Source organism: Pipra filicauda, unplaced genomic scaffold (genome assembly GCF_003945595.2).
Source record: "Pipra filicauda isolate LSUMZ 115617 unplaced genomic scaffold, ASM394559v2 scaffold147_size4022426_pilon, whole genome shotgun sequence".
Classification (NCBI taxonomy): Eukaryota; Metazoa; Chordata; class Aves; order Passeriformes; family Pipridae; genus Pipra; species Pipra filicauda.
Genome location: NW_024103962.1, coordinates 3,741,129 through 3,763,912, shown reverse-complemented (window position 1 = coordinate 3,763,912; position 22,784 = coordinate 3,741,129). Strand labels below are relative to the sequence as shown.

The following is a 22,784-nucleotide window of genomic DNA, read 5'->3' as shown; positions in this document are numbered from 1 at the left end:
CTGGCACAGCTGCCAGGGTAGTGGCATCCTCAGCTGGGCCAGACACACACCTGGCCAGCAGCCAAAGAGCCACAGCTGAAGAAACAGACAAGCCCAAGGGCAGTGCATGGGATCAGCCCCTTTGGTGGCCATACAGACCCACAAAAACAAATTGTACCTTGTGCTTAATATCACGTTTCCCAACTATAAGCAAATCCGCAACTTTCCACCCACACGTTCCCCACAGTTTACCTACCCAACAGTTTTCTGGTATGGAAATTGACCTGTGTGATTACTAATTTCCAAAAAGCCACCGCAACAGAGGAAGGCACTTACCCTCATCATGATTTCTCTTTCTATAATGCTGTCCTCAATAGAAAACATTTCAGACACAGGCCTTTCCTTGACTGGTTCTTTCTTGACCCGCTCCTTCACACTGGTGAGGTCCGGCTCTGAGATAGAGGGCCCAAGTGACGACCCATTTATTGCCACTTGATCAGTTCGAGACACACTGATGGCTTTGGAAGGCCCCGGCCTCATGGCCTTGGCCCTGGCTACAGCCACAGAAATGCTAACGTGGTCCTGCCTCAGGGCTCCATTGCTGACACTTTTACGAGGCCCAGGATACTCCGGAGGAGGTTTATTTGGTATTCTAGCCAAGGCAGCTTGCAGCTGAGCACTGTACTCCATGTTCTCATGAAGGGCTGTTATCTGTGACACAGATTCTTGGGTTTCTTCTTCGTCTTCACTTTCACTGCTGTGTATCAGCATCGTGGCATCAGAAAATGTCTTTTTGTGATGATAATGAGGAACTTGCTGAACTTCGTGCCCCATCTGAACCGATTCTTCTGGCTGCACCTGCTCCCGCAAAGTGTTCCTGCGTGGCAGAGGGGCGTTTAAAGTTTTTAGCGCCATGGCTTCTATACCACGCACCATGTTGCTGATGACCTCCAAACTGTGGCGCTTGTTCACCGCTGCATGGTGCTTCACCGCCATGAGGGGCTCGCTGACCTCCTGCAGCGACTGGCGGACAACCGGCGAGCTGTCCTCTTGGAAGGTTTTTACTGAGAGCTGGACTTTACGAGTGACCAGGTCAGGGCTGCTCCCGCTGACATACTTGTGCCGGTGGCTTGCCAGGTCCGGTGTGCTCGTAGCAGGACGTGGGCGCGGGTACGGAGGTGGGGGTCTGAAGAGATAGTTCTTTAACATGTGAGCGGTGTTGTAACTCTGGCTGCTCTGCAGCTGCATGTTGGCCAGTTCTGGGGTGCTGACAGTGTGGGATATGGCACTGGCTGCTGCTTTATTTTGAGCAGCATTATTAGGGTTCATTTGTTCAGAGGGGGCAACAGGCTTGTTATAGCCACCACCCTGGGGCCCGTATGCAATTGTGTAAGGATGTCTCTCTCGAATCTCAGGCTGACTGTAAACTAGGTCTTCTGGCTGGTTATAAGCATGTGTGTTTCCAATATTGAGATTCCTCAAAGACTGACTTTGGCTATCCATCTGGATCACTCCCCTCTTCATTTGCCTCATGACGGTTTCATAGTCTGGAGTTGGTCGGTAAGATGGTACTATGATTGCACTATGTCTGTGGCTGGGGATATAGTCTGCTCTCATGATATCACTTCCAGGGATGCTCAGATTTGAGGACATTGGAGACGCCTGGATGAAGTTCTGTGAGCGATTGAGGGAGTTCATGCTGTGGGCACTGCATACACTCCCATTGGGTCCATTACCATTCAAGTAGCTGAAGTCCATTGGACACCTATCCAAACTGGTCTGAGACCTACAGTAGAAGGTTTCTTCATTTCCATGAAAAATGCTATCTGTGTAGAGCAGAGACATAAATGTTGACAATTTTAACATACAAGGACTCATTCAATCTTAACAAAACCTCAAATGCAGCCTGCACTAGTGAATACAGAGACAGCTTAGTGTACAAGTGCAGGGAGCATGTGGTCTTGAGTCATTGAAATATAACTAAAACAAAGCTACTAAGGTAAACCTCACAACAGCAAAATATGGTAGTTCAGATCCTTGTGGGAGACATAAAAGGGGAAAGAGAGGAAGCGTTTTTGCCTGAGGTGGCAAGGAATAATAAAGGGGCATCTCCTCCCTCAGCATCCTGGAAGGGTTCACTGCTGCTGACACCTTAAAAATCCAGTGCTGCTAGCATATGGTTAACCTAAAAAGTTCTCTTATCTTTTCTGTTGATACACTGCTGTCTGTGATTCAAAGTAGCAGAGGACTGCGGAATTGGAAATCCTACTTCTGACTAATCAACAGTTTTGAGGATCTGAAGTATGATATCAGTTGGGTAATCAAAGCTCAGGGGAAAAAAACAAACAAAAAACCCAACCAAACAAAAAAAAAAACCCAAACCCAAACCAAACAGCAAACCACCCTACAGAGGTGCTATAGCATATTAATAATTCAGCAAAGCATATTTGTGAGGAAATCTAATAGTAAAGACCATATCCTGGATCACAACTTTACTTCAAGACTATCCATGTTGAAAATCTTGTAACAGCTCCCCAGACTCTGAAATCGGATAGTTCTCTGACAATATAGCAAAGTCTGTGGTAAAACTAAGGGAACTTGACAATTCTTCTAAAATTGAGAATATCCTTCAGAGCCTCACCTTCAAAGTAAACAGTAGTAGCTGCTAAATCAAGTCTACTGTATGCAAGGAACTATAGTGAATGTCTCCCCTTAAAACTTATCAAATTCTACCTTAAAATTAGTCAGACCACCACAACTCCAAAACACTATCAGGTATGACAGAGACTTTCTCTGCTGGTGAGAGCACTTCAACTGTACCTCTCATGAACTGCAAAGAACATTAACCTAACAGACCTGGCTACGTATATTCCAGAAGCTGGAGTAGATAAGGGTGTCAGACTGAAGTTGTTTAGGGGCTAGGCTCCATTTCCAGACTTGATCAAAGTAACATGGTACAATCTCTTAAAGAATTTATTTGTCACACGGGGGCATAAAAATAGTTAACCCTCCTTACGTTTGTAAGGCTAACAATGCAGGCAGATGTTGGTGAAAAACTAGCAGAAAAGATTATCTAAAGATATCGTTTCATGGACAGGATGCTATGATTTCTCCTACAGTAAGATATTTGCTTTATCCTTTTCCCTCACTTGGTTTCTCTCCCTGGCCCCAGCTGGCACTGCCTTTGAGTACAGCCATCATACTCCCTCTTTAGAAATTATTTTTTCAGCTCACTGAGCTGGAATACCAAGTTTAAGGTCCATATAATCATGCACAGATATTTTAGAGAAATTTGAAAACTGAAATTGGACTTTAAACAGAAGACTTACTGCATCATTAACTATAAAACTGCTTGTTCTCTTGCAGCAGCAGCTCCCATTTGACCATGATGGCATTGTAAATCTAGACATAAGGGTTAGGAGCTTCTTTGCATATGCATAAAATTGAAGTCCATTAAAGGAAAAATTTATGCTCCAAGTACCTTGTGAATTATGTGTTTCAGTGTAGTGTTCTCCACACTGGACATGCATAGGAGGCAGTATAAAAGGATGTTGTCTTGGCTGAAATAAAAGCACAAAGAAAAAAAAAAAAGAAGTATTAGAACTTCATTCGCTACCATTTCTGCAACGGAAACAGGAAAAATGGTCCTATGCCTTTTCCACTGAATACTGCTCTTTCTTACCCAGCCAAAGGCACATGGCTTGGCAGTTCTTTATAGAACAGAAAATAACTTCTTGTAAATTGCTTGCTAAATTTTGTTATAGAGCCCAAAGCCGACCAGTTAAGACTCCTTTAAGCTCAATCACTTCAAAAAACAGCAGCCACACTTTCAGCTCTTTTAAAGTTTTTCAAACTTTTATTAAAAGCCTTTGCCCTTGAAGAATTAAACCCAAACAAGACAGACACCTAATCAGGACAACAGCAGGAGACAGAACAAATTCAAGGACCTAGAACACTGTTATACAAGCGATAGACCACAGATGGACTTAAAATAACTGCAAATTACATGAACATCGGATCCCCTAGCTAATGAATTAGAGCGTTCCGCCAATAATCTGCACTGTAACAAGTTTTTTAAGTCTCAGAGGGTGCGATTCAGCATTAAACCAACAGGATTATTTGCAGAAAAATAAATCAGAGCTGATGCCATATTGACCAGCTTTGTCCATTGGTAAACCAATGTGTTTGGCAATCGCATTTTGCCACCTGCACTGCAATGTCCTGCCTGATGTCACTGAGCAAAGTTTACGAAAACATATTTCAACTTATGGAGTAAGCAGAAGGAGAAGGAAGGCACTGCTGTCTCATGAATGTATCTTCCTTAACAGCAGAATAAGGGCTTTTTATCCAGGCTGATTCAAGTAGTTCAAGCTATTAAGGAATACCGTGAATGCCCAAGGCAAAAAACCTCAACAAATAATAAATGAACATAATGTAAGTTTGCTAGTGAAGAGGGGTGGGGAAGGGGTTAAATTCACATTTTCTGTGTAACTGGTGAGAAGGAATGAGAATCAAAGATACTGAGCTCACATATGAATCCTTGCATAAAAAAAGTGCTGTGTTAAGCCAGAACTGGAAAACGACAATATTTCTGCTACAACAATCACTTCTGATTGTACTCTTGCTGAACAATATGGGCCAAGGAGCCTGCTGTTGACAACCTTAGTAGAGGAGCTGAGTCTGGAACTAAGCAAGATGTTGGAAAACCTAACAAATGGAGGGCAAAGGAAAAGTGCAAGGAAAGAGAAGTGACTTCAGATGTATACATCTGAAGCAGACAGTTTTCTTTGTGATAGATGTTATGAAAGGTATCTGCAAGAAATTGAGGAATTTTTTTTGAAGGCCCATCTGCCTCTTCTGATAAAAGAGAAGAACCCTAAGGTCTGCAGAATGTCAATATCCAAATTAAGGATCGCTTGGATTTTTTTTTAAATCAGGTAATTAAACATACCATCATATTAAGATCTCCTACACAGAGGGGGGTTTTGCTGGAAAACCAGCACCACCGGGTAGCCTGACAGGAAAAAAGAGACACCATAAAATGATTCTAAAGTAGTAGTTAAAAAAATACAGGTTCAGCATGATGCCAAAACCATATAAAGGGCCTTAATCTGAAAGTAATGAACATGATCCCTAGTGAAGTGGCAGTGCCTCACCTCAAAGATTCCACTTCACTTCCCATTTCTGCCTATTGATTTATTGCCATACAAGACAAATGAATAGGTAGGTGTATGAAGGTATGTACAGTGCAGACAACAGTCAGGAGGGCTTTTTTTTTCCTCTTCTAAAGAGAACTGTTCCAACAAGTTAACAGAACAATTATGAAAAAGGCGGTTGAAAGTTCATCGTGAGCAGGCAGCAGCCCAGTTCACTTTTCAATTGATGAGCCCACATTCCTCCTTTTGATCTTGCTGAGATTTCAGGGTTTTTAAACTTGTTGCATGCTTATGTTCAAAACAAAGTGGCAGCAGGATTTGAAGCAGATTTCCATTTTTCATATATAAATATAGAAAGCAGCTCACTTTTTCCCCTTGTGATATATCTGAGGCCACAGCATAAGAATGCAAAGCACATTTCCTTCAGCTTTTCCTAGTTATTTTCAGGGACCAAGCTAGTAGATACTGAGAATACTGTAACTATGCCCCCGAGAACACAATATATAGCCCGTGTATCACATCATGACACCTGAGAAGCACGCTAAGAATGGAAGGACAAAGAAATCTGGAAACAGCTACCACAGCTTTCCTGCCAGTGGCTAGGAAACACAGAATGCACCTTTTAGATCTATTGGCCTGTATATATATTCACACAAGCAGATGACCTCTGTTGCAGTCCGCAATGATAAAACTACCCTAATATCAGTACCCGCTTAAGCTTAATTTTGGAAACTTTTCACAAGCCATAACCATGCTGTGAGGATATATCAAGAAAACACTTCTGCCCACATGAGCTTTCTGCCATGCAGAAATAGGCTAACAGAGTTTTCATTCTGGAAAGGTCTACAAAGCAGGTATAACCTATATGAGACATGAAAAGTGGCAACCTGCATAGAGATAATATTGCCCTCTGTCTAAGGAACCAGCAGTGCCACTGGTACAGAAACTCACAATCTGTTAAATAAGAGCAAGAAATACTGACACACTAGATGCTAGAATTTAATTTAAAAAAAGAGCATTTTTAGAATTGATTGTGGGGGGGGGGGGGGAAGAGAGACTCCCGTGTGATTTTTTTGGTAAAGATTTCATGAAAAAGTTACCCAGTTTTGTCAGATTTCTAGTTTTTCTGGAGATTAGTTAAATGGAAATAAGTACGATTTAAGAAAAGCTCTGAATTCCAATCCTTACTGAGTATATTAGCTTAACTTAAATTAACAGTAACTTCACACAGAAAATAGGCTCCTAACCCAAGAAGCTGGTAAATTGTAAGTAGTCTTTACACAAAAACATGAGGAATTGAAAAAACGTGAAATGTAACATTACGTAAGGGCTAGGTTTTGATGCATACAGCACAGGACACTTCAAATTCTTTCTAGAGGATATCTACATATTGAAATAACCTCAATCCAGTAGAAAAGATGTTCAGTTTCTGCAGGGCAAATGAAAATATAACGCCTTGAAGACTGTAATTTTAAATACTCAGTGGTGATATTATCCAGTTAAACTAATCAACCTGGGCAGCCACACCCTTGAAACTCATTCCAATCATATTGCCTAAAAGAAGTGAGCTAACGTGCTTATTTGAAATTTAGAAAGTACTTCATCCTACACAATGCCTCATCCCATCAGAAATTATATAGACATTCTGAAAGGTCTCACTGTGGCACATACCAAAGATGACCTACTCCAGGTGGGCCGTCGTCGGATAGGGGGAGGAGAACTTGATTGTCTGTGGAAGAAAAAGAGAAATAATAGAAACTGCAACACTTCAATTCTGAGTCAAGAATAAACAGGTAAAACAAGACACGAACAATCTGTAAGTATTGCTTATTAATGAGATTTTTAGATACACGAATAAATGAAAATAATTCAGGTTCTTCTCTAAATATGGGTAGTATTCCAGTTCCAAACTGCCTTCTGTTCATTATCCCGTTTGGCTTACTTGGAAACAAGAGAAAGAATGATTCATTTTTTAAACCAGAATTTAACAAACAAGTCTCTTAAGCAATAAAAACTGAACATGGCACACAGGCAGTCTCAGATGACTTAAGGTAAACATTTAAAACAGTAACAATTTTATGAAATTGATAGCAATCACTCAAGAGCAATGCACATAGATCAGGAAAAAACAGAAAAAGCAACTTTTAGACAATACTAGCAGAGCCACATACAATGTTAGAGTAGCCAGGTGCAGTGGAAGGAACAAGGAGTGTAGGAGATAAAAAATATGAGAAAGGGAAAGAAACAAATTGAAGGAGGTAGAAATATAGTGCTTACGTGAAGAGAGGAAAGGTGGAATTTGTCCTCTTACAGTTTCTGATCTGGTGAATGATGTTATGTGCGATTAGAGGAAAGGCACACAGGAAAACAAACAACTCATTTTAACACAGAGAGTAGGAAAATTATTTGGCTAGAAAACACACATTGGCATATGCTGTCATCAATATCTGTGGCTCTAACACCGAAGCTTATATCACATGAGACTGTGGTAAGGAGAGCAGTTCTAATGACAAAAACACATTTAAATTCTAGTTATTTCACTCAGTGACCTCGTGACATTCCTTATCTTCATTAGTTTGCGAGTTGCATATGAAGCTGCTACATACACCCAGTTCGTGGTACCCATATGCTTAGGTCTTAGTGATTAGAAAGAAACATGTTCAAAAGCTATTGCTTCTGCAGTCTGTATTGTGACTGGTAAAAAAATAGTTCTCCCTGTTTACCCCAATATACAGCGTCAAAGGGGAAATAAATATCCCAGGATGACAGATTATGGTATTTTGTTTTCTTTCTTGACTGTCACGGGGGAGACAATCAGGATCTTCCTTTGAATTCAATCTCTTTGGGACCATTAAAATTGAATTTAGTATTGGACTACTGAAATCCATTATATGCTGCTAAGAAATATCTTTCCTGGTCTTCCACTCACCTCCCAAGAACTGTAAGCACCATGTGAAATCTAATCAACATCTCTTTTCTGTAACTGAAAAGATCACTCAAAACAATTCGCCTCATTGGACTCTCCTATGCTTTAACTCCCCATATGTTAATATAATGTGTGCACACGTAATATTAGAAAGCTAGACCTTCCAATCTTCTCTTCATCATTTTGGCTTTATTTTCCAACAGATGGCATTACCCAGTCGAACAGATGGGAAGTCCAGGTCTAACTAGAGTTGTTGATAGAGATGAGACTTCTTCATATTTTTCCAGCTAACTAAGATGATAAGTTTTGCAAGAATTTAATGTTCTGTGCTATACACACCCAGCACATCATGAAAACTTCTCAAAACTCTAATATTTTGAAAGCTAAATTTATCTCAACATAAAAAAATGTGTGCTGGTGTAAATGAAACAGCTAACAAACAGACATTAACTTAAAGCTAAAGCCTAATGAATCCTCCTCCACCCGTGTGAGAGGACTAGCTCAAAGCCAGTTCCTAAGAAAGTGCTCAAAGTAGAGCCTAAGGGAGACTTCAGGTTTAGACTTACAATCTCTGCTGCGCTGTGCTAGTACAGCTACGCAGATTAATGTGCCCAGGTGTCCTCCCTTTCTTGGGACACATAAGAGGCAGATAAATTATACTGCCCAAATTAGAAGATGACAACCTTTCCACTGCCCTTAGCTGCTAGATAAGCAGTGCATCTACTACTGCAACTCACATTTTGACATGATAACATATGTCACCTTTCACTCCAGTTTATACTAATACTCTGAGTTATAAACAGCAGAGACCAAGGCCTTCAACTCAAGATTCTCTGTAGGATTTGGCTGCTTGGGGAGCATCAAAGCCTCACAAGGCTCAGAATGAAATTTCATTTCCAATTGTCTGTTCTTGCTGTTGGTTAAAACAAAACAAGAAAAAAAGGGAAAGGGGAAAAGAATACCTGATATAAGTGACTAGGAAAAAAAAAACCAAAAACCAACAAAACCAAACAAAACCAGACATGCCAAAACTCAGGTCAATTCCAAAGCAGGGTGTCAGGAAACAACTCTGAAGAAAGAATACTCACTCTGTGCAGATTTTGTTCTGTTTGTAAAACTTGTGTCTTGATGCAAACAGGCGTGAAATATATTTGGCATTTTCAAGATCGTCCTTTAAAGACAAGAAGAAAATAGGGGGAAAAAAAAATTTATTTTGTTACTCTTACCAAGAAGTGACAAAGAAGAGTTTAAAAAATCCAATTGCAGGAATGCTTGGTAAGATCCACCATGTACAGAATGTGTCTGCCAAGAACATGTCTAGTGCCCTCAAGAGCATTCAAGGCATTAGATTACTGAAATACAGTGGCGTGCCTTTACATGCTGCCACTTCGCGGCTAAGTCACAGTAGGAGGGACAACAACAAAAAAATGGCTCAAGCTTGCTGGTCCAGTTTCTATACTGGCCTTGGTTCAGGGAGATGTGGAGTGATTTCAAATAGCACAGAACAGCAGCGCAGCCCTCTGAGTTCCAGTATGCGCACACATGGTGGCTTATGCCCAGTTTCTACAACTGCTTGTGCTGCTGTACTTAGGCCATTCAAAAAGCACTTCAGTTTTTTGCAGACTTCCCAGCACACTATATTTCAGGATGCTTGGAATAGAATACTCATATTGTTACCTAAATGAAGTTAATTTCACACTCTGCATAAAGTAAAATGTGAACTGTAAGGGGGGTGGTGTTATGCAAGTGAGCCTCTCTAGGAAAGTGGAATTTTAAAAGTTTATTTTTATATAAGTAGCTTTCTTGATGACACTGATCAGACCTTTTTCTTACCGTGTGAAAGAGCACATTCTCTTCTTTGTTGATCAACTCTAGAACAATCGAAGACTTGTTATGTGATATATTCCCAATGTCATTCCACCTGTAGAGTAAAAAAATGCAGTAGTTTGCCAACACATACATTCAAACATTTCACAAACACATTAAGAATCCCTTAGTCAACATCAATCTCATTTTATGGGAAAGCTTTTCAGTAGCTCTTTGGTGAAGAAACATGGTCAGGAAAATAAGGAAGTCATGTTCTGATTAAAAATGAAAGGATATTCAGCTCTTAACCCAAAGCAGGAGAGTTAAAAGAAGACTCACAATAGAAGACAGATCAAAAATACATTCATAATAAACATTTTACTGAACTGTGGCATTTTTTAACTGATTGATTTTAGCCACGTGTAATAGAATTACTTTTTTTTAAGTGCCATTCCTCTCCAAATGCTGTTTCCAAGTTTCATTAGGTGCCAATTCTTGCTAAAGAAGGTTAAGTTGACAACATGGTTATGTAGGCTATGCATACCATGCTAATACTCTGGTTTTATGTTTGCAATCTTTTCTTTTTTTTCCCAAGTAATTGTCAGGTTGCCCAAGATCAGAGTTATAATCTTCTTACAAATAGCTGACAGACATTTGCGTACATTGCATGCAATCCATGGGGATGGAAAGGACTTGTTTGTTCTGTTTGCAGCACGCATTCCTCTTCATGTCATGGCAGGATGCTTGAAGTGCATATTTCCAAACAGTAAGAATCCCAGCACCAACTATAATTTTTACATGTAAAGAAACTTTTTGCTTTTGTCACCTGGCCCAGTTAAAGGATTATCTAATTTCTTCTAAAAATTAAATATGCAAAGCATCAGCTATGCGGAAAAGGGAGCCCTAACATTTTTTAAGCTGACTACTGAAAGCCCTTTTAAGGCAAAAGAACCCAAACCTGACATTCCAGCTTAAGTCTGACACAAGCCTTAGCTGCTGACTGAAAATCAGTGCACCTCAAAAAACACAAATTTTTTGACTGCACAAAATTCATACTCTAGTAACAGGGTCTAGTAAAAATCCACTTCAAGCAAATAGCAACAGTAATGAAAATAGCCACTGGAACAGTAGCAAAGAAGAACGAAACTATCATGGAGATTTCTAGCAACATTTTCATACAGAACAAACCCACACAAGAAAGTTAATGGAAAGACTTAAGCGATTCTTAATAACCAAAATAAACCGCAGAAGAAGTGTGACACAGCCAGGACTTTCAAAATTACAGAATGAGAAAGTTCAACTTCTTTTCAGTGGAGCACCTAAATATGGCAACCAGATTTCCAAAAACGTTGAGCTCCTGGGCTGCCTACTGTGAGGTTTAACAGATTTGCATTCAGAAGCATCAAAGAAGCAGACATAAAGACAAGAAAAGAAAAGGAATCAAAGCCTTGTAAAATAGAACAAGATACATGACAGGCAACTACAACTTTCTTGCCATCAAACCCATTCACAGACATCAGAAATTGTTCTTTATCTCATCTCTTATGGCCAAGAGACCGATCCTGAAAGCAGCGAGGTGACTACTCCTTAGTTAGAGGATTGGCACTACTAAAGTCACATATGTAAGTCAGGGAAAAGTCCCACACATGGACCTCTGGAAAGAAACTGTTTTAAGACAGAAGACCCTAGTTTTTACCTATAAATCACAGTTGTCCTGCCAGTTCTGTTTTTTATGAAGATTCCCATGAAGAAAATACCAAGGTGTATGTCATTTCCATGATTATCCTGCAGAGAAAGGATAATATATTTAGTTTAATAAAGAGACTGGTCAATATATGTATAGGAATGCATGCTGAACTACCAAAGAGAAGCCCTTCTTCAGTATAAATGCAGGACTAACCCTGACTAACATATATTTTGCTGTTTGATTGGACTGATTTTTATTATTTCAAAGCAGATAACACTTCAGTGGATTCATTCTGTTGATTAATGAAAACAGAAGAAGGCTAAATGAGCTCAAGGTTCTCCTTATCAAACACCAGGCAGACCACAAACTGGCATTCATTGTATAATACCCAACATCCCCTACCATTGTGATTATAGCTGTCTAGAGCCCCTGTGAATACCAAAAGCAACAGTCCTTTCACATTCATAGTATTTCTCCAGTCATCTGTTAAAACATGTAGAGATTTCAGAACACCACACCTGGAGATGGAATCCCTCTCAAAAGCTCTACCTTTCATGCTTCCTCCTTTAAGTATTCTGTGTAGATGTTCACAGCATGTCACCATAAAAAGTACATGTATATCTATACAGATACATCCTCAATTGACTTTCAATTGTTGGGTTAAATATTCAACTGCATACACCACATAAAAACAACACAAGAACAGTGGACTTTGAGAAGTCCTATTTCTCTCCTATTCCCACCTATCTCCTTGTGGGCTCCTGTTTGAGAACCATGTGTTCCTGTTCCATTTTGCAATCAGTTTTCTTAAAGCAGCTTATTACTGTCGACAAAGAGGTTTTTCTACATTTTGTACATTTATCAACAAAAACTCACCCTCAGCTGCACTTATAGTAATTGATTCATACTTTAAAGTGGTAAATAGAAATCATGCTAACACAAAGAGTGTGGTTAAAGAACTGCTAGAAGAAAGAATATGAGAGAAGTTCATGCACTGTGCATGCACATGCTGTAGAAACCTGCATTTTAATAGATCAGACTACAGCTGTTCTCCTGGGCTTGCTGTACTTGATCCTCAGAAGGCAATGATAAAGTATCTGCACCTGTTTGTAACTACTAAGTGTTAGGCCTTCTACAAAGAATGGATGCCAATTTTGAAGCTCCAGCCTATGCATTGACTCTCCATGTTGAATATGCCAGCTTCTTCCAGAAGACAGCAGAGAGTCTTCAGTTTAGTCTGATTAGAGGGCAATATATTCTTCCGCCTTCTTGCCAGAAGCAGTTTTAGAAGGCAAAAAGATTCAGAAGATGTTGGGGAAAATGTATGTATTTATACATATATAAATACATATACATATATGTGTGTGTGTGTGTGTATACACAAATATCTATATAGAAAAAAAGAGAAATGTATTTCTAATAGCATTTTCTACCAGGGAAAAGAGAGAAATCTTTCATTTTTCCCTTTGAAAGCAGTTTTATTTTTCTCCAAGGCCAGCACGCTGCTCTTTGATACAAGGCTAACATCTTCCCACAACTTTGCAGAGCGCCCAGTATACTGTTCGTACTTACCTTACTGACATGCAGTAATATCTAATGACATTTCCAACACAGAAGTGTCTTTTGCAGTAGTGTGTGGCATTATTCCAAATTAATTTGAGGAAAACATTGATTTCATTCATTGGTAATAAACATTCCAAATTTGTTGTTGTTGGGTTGAAGTTTTTTTGCCTTTCAGCTCCTCCCTTTCAGGCCAATTCTTAGATTGGTGCTAAAGGACCAATTTTGACTTCAGCAGAAAACTTGTTTTGTTTGGTGTGTGGCTGTGCTTATTTTTAAATTCCTAGTTATCTTTAACTAGCAGAAAAACCACTCAGAGTTCACCACACAGTGGCTGGGTTGGTTCACAAAGAGAAATGGGTCATGTTGGGAACAGCAGTTTTCAGTTTCTCAGCACAACTTTATCATGGCACCATGTGCTCCATAAGGCCAGGCAGTCAGACTATCCATGGCAGAAAGGGGCTTCCAGTGAAGCGAAAGTGACTGCAAATGCAAAATAATCCTTGAAATTCCCCCTTAATTATACATGTGTGGAGGGCCTGTGTGCACATCTAAGACACTGAGGAAAGGTGATGTTAACGCTTGGTAAATAGTGACTTAGAAAGATATGAGAAGGTCTCATTTTCCTATCCTATTAAAGACCAGAGCTGAAGTTCATTTGCCCCAGCCACTCTCCCACAGATAGCACTCAAAATAAAAGCAAGGAGCATCTCTATTTTCCAAGTGAGAAGGCCCAAGCACATAGCAACCTCTTCTGTGACAAGGATTTTCATGAAAGAGAAGTAACACTACAGACTGCTGCAATGTCCATTCAAACTACTAGCAGTCATTTCACCCTCCAGAAGAGTGAAACAAGTCCTGTCTCTTCTGGACAACATTACAAAGGTTGCTGCAGAGTTCTGCATCATTTGATTCAAAGGTTCCTTTATAATATACACTAACATACCTTCACAGGGAAAATTTCCTGTCCAAACCCATCCAGACGTTCCACTTCATTGATGTACATTAACTCAGCCTCTGCTGCTGTAATGCCACTGCAATTAGATTAACAAAAGGGAGCAAATAGTTCAATATCACACACACATAAAGAAATACTAGTGAAAAAACGGGAGTTTTACAAACCACCTGAGAAGATGCTGTGTAGAAATGCACAACGCAAAACCAACTTTCAGCACTAGGATCATAATCAGCAAGGGGGGAAATTTTACTCAATGTCACTAAGAAAAGGTACAAAGCACAGTTCAAATTACAGGAGGAACAAACTGAACTGACCACATTACTCAACTTCTGTATGCATCAAATCTTTTCCAGGCTTTATCAGGACATTGCATCAGGTTGTGGATAGTTTTGGATGGCTGACTTGAGCCACAGGCGCCCTAATTTGCCTGAATAGTATATAAGGCCACTGAAGTTTCTTAAAATGACTTAAAAGGAAAGACACACATTTTCAAGTTGGCTGTTCAAAAACACAGGCACTAAATCCAAAAGTTAAACAGATTCTCTTTTGTAGGAGAGAACAAACCAGCTGAAAAGTTTTACACACATGTCTACACATGCTCCTGTCACAGCTCAGGAATTCACAGAGATTTCAATTCTCAAAAGCAGGTCAGAATAGATTGCAGGTTTAAAGACCTTGCTCCAAAAGAAGGCCACTATTAATTTTTCTCCTCTTTGCTACTCCTTACCACAGCTTACAAACAGAAATATAGGGCCCAGATAAATACCTGAGAGAAAGGAGGTGGAATATGATCTACCTGCTGAAGTGAGGGGAAGTATTTCTTTGTATTGCAGAAATAGCACTAAAGAGCACAGCAGGTGGGAAAACCTTCCTTTCAAGTCTGTGAGTTAACCCAGATCACACAAGCAGCCCATGGTAGAAAGAGAATAGAACCAGGCCTGCTCATGGCCAGCTTAGAAGCTCTCCCTTTGGTTGCATCAAAGGCCAAGGCTTGCATTGAAACTAAGACTGAGAATGGCCTAAGACTCAGAGATTGGTATTCATCTTTTAACACCCACTTTGTCATGTAATGGGCAATGTTGCGTCCTTCAGATAACATTCCTGTTGCATATGGCATATGGGCACTGCCATTTTTCCCAGAACAGCACTCTAGAGGTTTGGATACATCCACCACTGAAACACCTGGACAACATGAAAGAAGCCTGCTCACAAAGGAAGTTTTTTCACTGAAGGACTAATGCACGCACTCCTAGCGCATTAACTAGTAACACTATACTATGTCTTCTCCATGAGACTTAAAACCCAATTCCTGTTCTTTTCATTTCCATTACACTGGGAGCGCGTGCATCCCCACCTCTCTTGAAAGAGACCTTCAGATCACCCCTGATCAAGTCACGGGGTCTTTCACCATCAGGATTTAAATGAAATCAAAAAGAGAAAGGAGTCTACAACATAGCACAAGTAGTGAGTGTTACACACGCTCATTAAACCCGAGGGTGCAAATGCTTGTTTATTTGGCATTAAGTTTCTCAACCATTTTGCGTTTCAAGAGGCAAATACCCTTTTGTGGTAGATTAATTAAAAATCCAGTGAGACAAAGCATAATAATAACATGAATATAGGCTAGTTAAACACTGCCAGGAATGCATGGGGGAGGCAGGGAAGTACTACAGGGATGATAAAAAAAAAAAATCTGAACTTGTAACACATCAAGCTCACCTGTGAGTCCGGTGCTCCTGAGCAACCTTTTGAGTCAGCTCTTCCAAGACAGCTTCATCCTGGTTCCAATCCTGTAAAAATATGAAGTTGCATCAAAAACTACTCAACCAAAGAGAAAGGGGACAAAATGGTACACAGAAATTATGACAGCAGCTATTTTGAGATTGTTTACAGTTCAGGCTCTTCTAGGTAGTTACAGAAAGAGAATCTATCACCAATCAAATTTAAAATTCAGAGCATGGGATAATGAAAATGTGCAAGGAGAAGACAAGAGTTCTGATTTTTTTATAACTTTTTTTGGGAGAGTAAAATGATACTGTTAAAAATAGGGATAAGGTGTTTATTATTCCAAAATAGAGAACAGAGTGTGGAGCACAGATAAAGAATCTTTTCCTGGATAAGGGCCAAAGAAGTCTTTAAAAACACTTGGAAATCTACAGATTAATATATAGCTTTTAAAACAGTCCAAAATGATACACAGAACACAGATAATGAATTCCTGAGTACTTTTTGTCCCTTCCTCATGTTAAAGGGATTGAAAGTTTTGCTACCTCTTCAAATATGCAATAAAACATACTTTATGCTTGCAAGACATTTCTGAGCAGAAACTTTTATATTCTGCAAATTTAATAAAGTGCGGTAGAAACAATTTTGAAATAATTGGGAGTAAGTTAATAAAGGAAGTCAGTTCATAAATTCAAGGCCAAAAAAAAGGAAGCTGGAAAACTTTCTTGCAAAACCTCAAAGTTTTTACATTTATTTTAAAAAGCCTTAAGGCTGCCTGTAATGTACTTAAATACACTGCTTCTTGCTCAATGGGGCCCTCCCCTCTGATATTTGCTTCTGCCACAAAAAAATGGGAAAGTGGTAGCGTGCTAATGAAAAATGGCATGGTGCATGCCTATGCACAGCTACACACCTGTGGGGTGTACTGTGTACATAACTTTGTTCTTTTCACTGCTGAAGAAATGCCATTTGACACACATTGTAGCCTCACAAGATCAAACAGCACAAACATAGCTGCCCCTCCCTCATCCACAAGCTCACTTCACTAATGAATTTATAGCAACGTTCTCGTTCTATGCCCAGGATTCACTCAAATCCTCCCACTTGCTTAGGGACTAGTTTGTATCTGCAGCACTTAGCAACTGTTACTGAACTTGTAGTGAAATATTTACTATTATATTCTCTACTCCTCCCTAGAAGAGCAAAGACAAGTAGCTAAAGAAATATCTAGAGAAACAGCTGATCTGAGAGTAGGCTTCTAAAGGCTGTAGGAAGCAGACACTTTGCCCATGTTCTTAAATTCAGTAACAGTAGCATGGATGAAATGCAAGATATCACAAAGTGAGCACATGCAAAACAGAAGAGAGCTGATCACACCAGCAAGGAGGCACCTGACTCAAAATCAGAGGTTCTAAGAGATGGGCCCAAAGAATAAAATGCTGAATCACAGAGAAATTAACCACCTGAAAGATCATCTAGAGACCTAAAGCCTCCCCTGTTTTTTTTCAGAACAGAAAAATAGTATCAGTATATCCCTGGCAGTGTTCAAGGCCAGGCTGGATAGTGCATTGAGAAGCCTGGTCTAGTGTGAAGTGTCTCTGCCCATGGCAGGGGAGTTGGAACTAGACGGTCTTTAAGGTCCTTTCCAACTCAAACCATTCTATGATTCATTCTATATTGAAAGAACTCTGCAGAAGCTCAATAATTTACAAAGTGATACCCTGACAACACATTTCTCTGTATATATTTGCAGCCATCTTCTTTCCCATTAAGGCTCTCATACACAACTTGGTAAGTCATCAACTATGCACATGATCATCAACTACTTATCAATAGATAAGGTGGCTTACCAGAGAAATCCTGTTCCACTAGTCAGGGTAACAGAAGTTTATTAGTGAAAGGTCAATACTGAAGCCACATTCTATATGTGTATTCTATACAAGGCATATTCATATCTCTGTACATTCATTAATTGCCCTTCTTCCTGCTGACTTTTTCAGGTGGTATCAAACTGTCTACTGGCTCAAAATTGCACTTTCACTTCAGGACACTGTGCAGACGTCACCTTTTTGGACTTAAGAATGGACTGTCCACTGCAGTTCCTGTACAAAGAGCATTGCTAAGTGGGATGAAATGCTTCTGCAAGTGCCTTTCTCAGGCCTTCAAATTACAGTCAGATGAATCATTCTCCCTCTACCGCTCCACTAATTGCAGAGGGAAACCAGATGCCTTAACTTCCAGGCAGCTAAACTCAGGGCACCCCACCCTGCTTCCAAATATTTTTTCCAGTTAGAAAGAATTCCGTGATCTTTTATATTTTATGAAGCTTACACTCAAAACTTATGCTGATGGTCTTATTCACCTAAGATAAAGTCAGCCTTAACTTCAGGAGCATTTTTTTTTTCTTCTCTAATTCATCCTCCCACAGAGGCTCTATGTCATGGACTGCAAGAGCTTGATGTTTGCCACAGAATATCCAACATGACTAGTGATCTAAACTCCTTCCCTAAGCACTGAAGTTATTCACTAGTTTCCAATGTAAATTTAAACCAAATTTACAGCACAGTCCCCGGAGAACATTTTGAGAAGACTTGATTCACGCTTCACTTCACTCCGATAGTCAGCTGTTGTAAATGCACATTCTCTTGAAGAAAGGCTGCATGGTTTGCCCTGTGACACAACATTTACTACACCAGCAGCCCTTATCTCCCCTTGATATGCCACATTACTAATACCACGGTACTGCTAATATACATCTTTTTAAATAGCTGCAAATTCTTTTTTGATTTGAAGACGTGTTTCTTTTGTTGATGCCTGATCCTAGTGGAAGCTCGACAGGAACTGAAATTGGGTTGACCTTCCATAGCATAGGATCATTCAGCTGCAATCAAGTACACTGCAGGTTTTGGGGAGCAAAAATTATTTTCACTACTATTAGTTCAGCGCCGGTGCTTTTACTCTGTTATCAACAAAGCCATCTCTGAGGCATGGAGAAATTATTCATAAAAGACCATAAAAGAGAGGGATAAGGAACTCACCATAGGAAACAACACATATTCTCGGAGGAAGTCATGAGATTCAAACTGATTATAATCTCCAAAATCCGCTGGAGAAAAAAAACAAACACAGTTACTCATTTGGGCACTTTCCACACATGTTAAGACCACACTCAGCCTTGCATAGATGCTCAATTTCAAGTGGGTGAATTCTCTCTGAAGCCACAACCCAGCACAAAGATTTCTGCTTGTGCTTCAGCTTTTAACATGGAGGTCTGAAAATAATAGTGTTGTTACCATAGATCAAATAACAGCCAACAAGTAATTTCTTTCTTTTGATCCCTAATATAATGACCATTTGCAATGCTTAACCATCAGGAGTGCAAGAGTTTCTTTTTCAGTAGCCTTCTTGAACTCAACCCCATTAAAAAAGGCTGAGATTGCTCAGCCTCTTTAAAAATGGTGTACCCTTTTTTCTTCTCCAATGTTTCCAGCCTTAAACAGGCAAAAATAAGTAAACAAAATTTAACTTATCTCTACCACAATACTATACAGTTGTACAAAAGAAGCCTAATTTTACAGCCTATAAGGTTAAAATCCAGTAGTCAATTTTATTAAAAATTGTCAACATGGGGACAGGTTTATCCTTCTGCAGCCAATGTAACAGTACAGGCACTGTATCAGCTTAACTGAATGGTACACACTTTTCTACTCGCTCTTCTACTTCTCCTACATCTCTTGAACAGGTATTCATCTCCATGCTCACGTTCACTTGTATGTCAGGCTAAGGATTCTTGTCTAAATGTCCTTGAAATCATGGAGTTTTGAAAATGCTTCCTTAAAGGTTAAGCTACATTAAAAACTCAAAACAATGCCTGTATTTATCTATCTGTTAAATACACAACAGCTTATATCAAAAGAATATCTTGCCAGGAGGTTTTTATTTTATATTAATTGAACTGCATCAAAGGCCATCTACAAGATTCTCATATTATATAAGATGGAAATCCCCAACATAAATCATATTATCTAAACCTTCTTTCAAAGCTTCTAGACAATTTCGCATATCACAGGATGCCAAAAATGCAGTTTCATTTTGTTTCTACCTCAGAGTTATGTTTTAACATAAACAGAAAGAAATCAAAATGGGCATGTAGGTTTAAAAGAAATAAGTATTTCAAATACCTTTGGTTGCATCACATGCAAAGGACAAATGAAGTAATACAATGTCAGGAATAATAAGATTGACTTGCTCTCAAAATTAGAAAAAAGCTCCAAAAACACAGAAACAATGAAACATATTAAGTATCTATTCAGACCTAACTTACACAGAGGAAAATCTTCATTTACCTAAACTGAAAGATTCATTATGGAATCTTTTACATAAATTTTCCTTTATTAATCAAACATTTCAAGATTTGACAATAAACATTTTTTCCTTAAATTTTTAACCAAGATAAGATACTAAAATGGTATTTCTACTGCTCTAAAAAAGACCATATTAGCCTTATTCTTGACTGAATCTTTAATTTACAGAATCAGATCTTCATGTTTGCTATTTATGTATACACTTCCCCCTTCACACTCAGAGAGCATCCACAGAGCTCGATTATTGAAACTCTACCTTAGGTTCTCATAGTTGTGGAAAGACAAACATACTTTATTCAAATACAGGACTTCTTCCTCTGCCCATATACATTATATGATCCCATTTTTATTGATGTCCTTAGTAGGCTCAGAGTAAAAATCATGTTGTAAGAAGTAGTTTATTATTAATTTATAACTCACATAACAATTACAGCTATGTGTTTTTTCATACTTCACATAGCACTATACAGCAAAATGAGTTTTTAATTAAAGGCAAAATTAAAGCTGTTGCTGTGCTCTTTGATGTAATTTGCATTTAAAACTAGAGAACGTGAAGCAAATTCATTATTTCAAAGTACTCCGTGGTCAGGGTTGGAAGAATTGGAGTTTTGTTCAGATTCACTTACATGAATTTTACAAATAGGAAAGTTGAACACTGTGATGTGGTCCATCATTCCCTCCCTTAGGGTGTGTTTCATCAACAGCAGTCCACCCATGTACTTTTAAATCAATAGAAAACCCAGCTGTTGTGAGTAGGAGTCACAGAAGGCCTTAGTTAGTGCCCAGTCAACATACAGAACAAACCAAAAGAGCCACTGTTGGAAAAAGGCTGTCAGGTCATGTCATCTTACCTTGCACTGCCAAGCCAGCCAGTCGAATTCCCTGCTCAAATGAAGAAATTAATCGGCCATCAAGAACATCCTTTTTCACTTGTAGGTAATACTGGTATCTACAAACAAAAAAAGAGCATGAATTATAACACCCATATAACACCCATTTCCTACAGAAAAAAAGACTGCTGAAAGGAAGAAAAATTCACCCCAAACAGGTCAGGCTGTTAAGCAGCAGTCTGCACCTGGCATCAGAAGCTCCACATTACCAAAACAAATTAATACAATTTCTACACGTACAATGCTTCCAGGTGGATGAAAAGGAAAATAAGAAGTTCTAATTTGTGTTCCCTAGACCACATAGAAGAAACATATCTGCTGGGATTAGTGCTTTCATTTATAGAGGTTACTGAACACAATGAAATCACCAATGCAAAAAAAGGGACTGTTTCATATTTCTTCTGCTCTTTTGCTCCAGTGTCACCATTTTGATTGAAGAAAGACAGTTTTAGCAATGTACATTGGTCTGCAGGTGTAATTTTAACTGTGGCCCATATAAAGGTCTTTTTAATTAGTATCTTTCATGTGTAAGAATGACTTAGACACACAAATCAAGCAAACCCACCTTCTAATATAATGCACTTTCTGATCTGCAGTAGCTAATCACAAGACAAACTGTAATAGCTAACCACACTAACAGAACTCACACATTTGTAATAGAGTAGATTAAGGCAAATAGGAAGCTTTCCACAAAACCCTTAACGAGTCACTGTCCCCATCCATGCATCCCCTTCTCCACTGAACTGGACCAGATCCATAAGTCGGTCAAAGCTGCATGGGTATGGTAGCAGTCCCTTTGGCAAATCAAGTTATAGCCCCATGGAGACAGCTTCGTTATACAGTTGAGTTACAGCAATATACTGATCTCATGCTAATTAGTTTAAACTTTTGGTGCAGACATATGTAAACCGGTCACATCTGAGATGAAACACAACTCCTTCCCCGCTGACACGCAACTCCTCATCAGGTCTGAGCCCAAAGGTCAAGGTACTGTACCAGTGTAGCCACAGTCCACGTGTGCACTCAGCCTCATTCTCCCAACCCCTAGATGCATCTGGGTGGCCCAAGTTATGAACCCCAAAAACCAACAAAGGGGGTTTTTTCAGGCTGTGACCAGGCATGCCAGTCTGGCTGCAGCTGAATCAGGTTAAGAGGTTACTGCATTCTTCAGCTGCATGCATGCTTGCTCCCTAAAATGGAGGGCATCCACTTAAGATGGCATGGTTTTAAAAAATAATTGCTTGAGATAAAATGGGGTAGAAAGAAACGATACACAAGCATACCAGCCAGTCCCACAGACTGCAACCTCTGTGAGGAAGACAGCAAAGAACAGTTAAAAGTCTGCGTGCAGTAAACTCCTAACTGGGCCCAACTGCAACCAGCACAGCACATCTGAGCTTACCTTTGAACCTTTTAGCAAAGAAACTGTTCTGCTCTTGTTTTAGAGTGTAAGTTACCTTCCCAGCCCCAACTGTAAAGGAGAACCACTACAACATCACCCCTGTTACAGAGACTTCACTGCCTTAACTATACTTGCAAATGTTACCATTTAATTCTGTGTTGAGGCATTAGAAAAATATAATCTCATTTAAAATGCTCAGATTCAGCTTTTATAAAGCCTAATAAAGATTAAAACTCCAGGGGATTTTGAAATTTGATTGAGAGAGGCAATGTAAAAAGCATACGGCTTCTCAGCTTGAGCCCTGTGCTTCAGCCACGAGTTTCACACTTGC

At 39.4% G+C, this 22,784-nt stretch overlaps 1 protein-coding gene across 1 annotated transcript in view; it reads right to left on the bottom strand.

Moving 5' to 3' along the window:
• Positions 1-22,784, bottom strand: part of PTPN14 (protein tyrosine phosphatase non-receptor type 14) — a 112,802-nt gene that overhangs the window by 20,852 nt on the left and 69,166 nt on the right. The window contains exons 4-13 of the mRNA XM_027723699.2: positions 21,013-21,110; positions 18,836-18,903; positions 15,792-15,862; positions 14,061-14,148; positions 11,564-11,652; positions 9,895-9,982; positions 9,150-9,232; positions 6,807-6,864; positions 3,461-3,539; positions 316-1,805 (exon numbers count right to left, since the gene is read on the bottom strand). Of these exons, the coding sequence (XP_027579500.1) occupies positions 316-1,805; positions 3,461-3,539; positions 6,807-6,864; positions 9,150-9,232; positions 9,895-9,982; positions 11,564-11,652; positions 14,061-14,148; positions 15,792-15,862; positions 18,836-18,903; positions 21,013-21,110 (2,212 nt within the window). The remainder of the gene's footprint in view (positions 1-315; positions 1,806-3,460; positions 3,540-6,806; positions 6,865-9,149; positions 9,233-9,894; positions 9,983-11,563; positions 11,653-14,060; positions 14,149-15,791; positions 15,863-18,835; positions 18,904-21,012; positions 21,111-22,784) is intronic.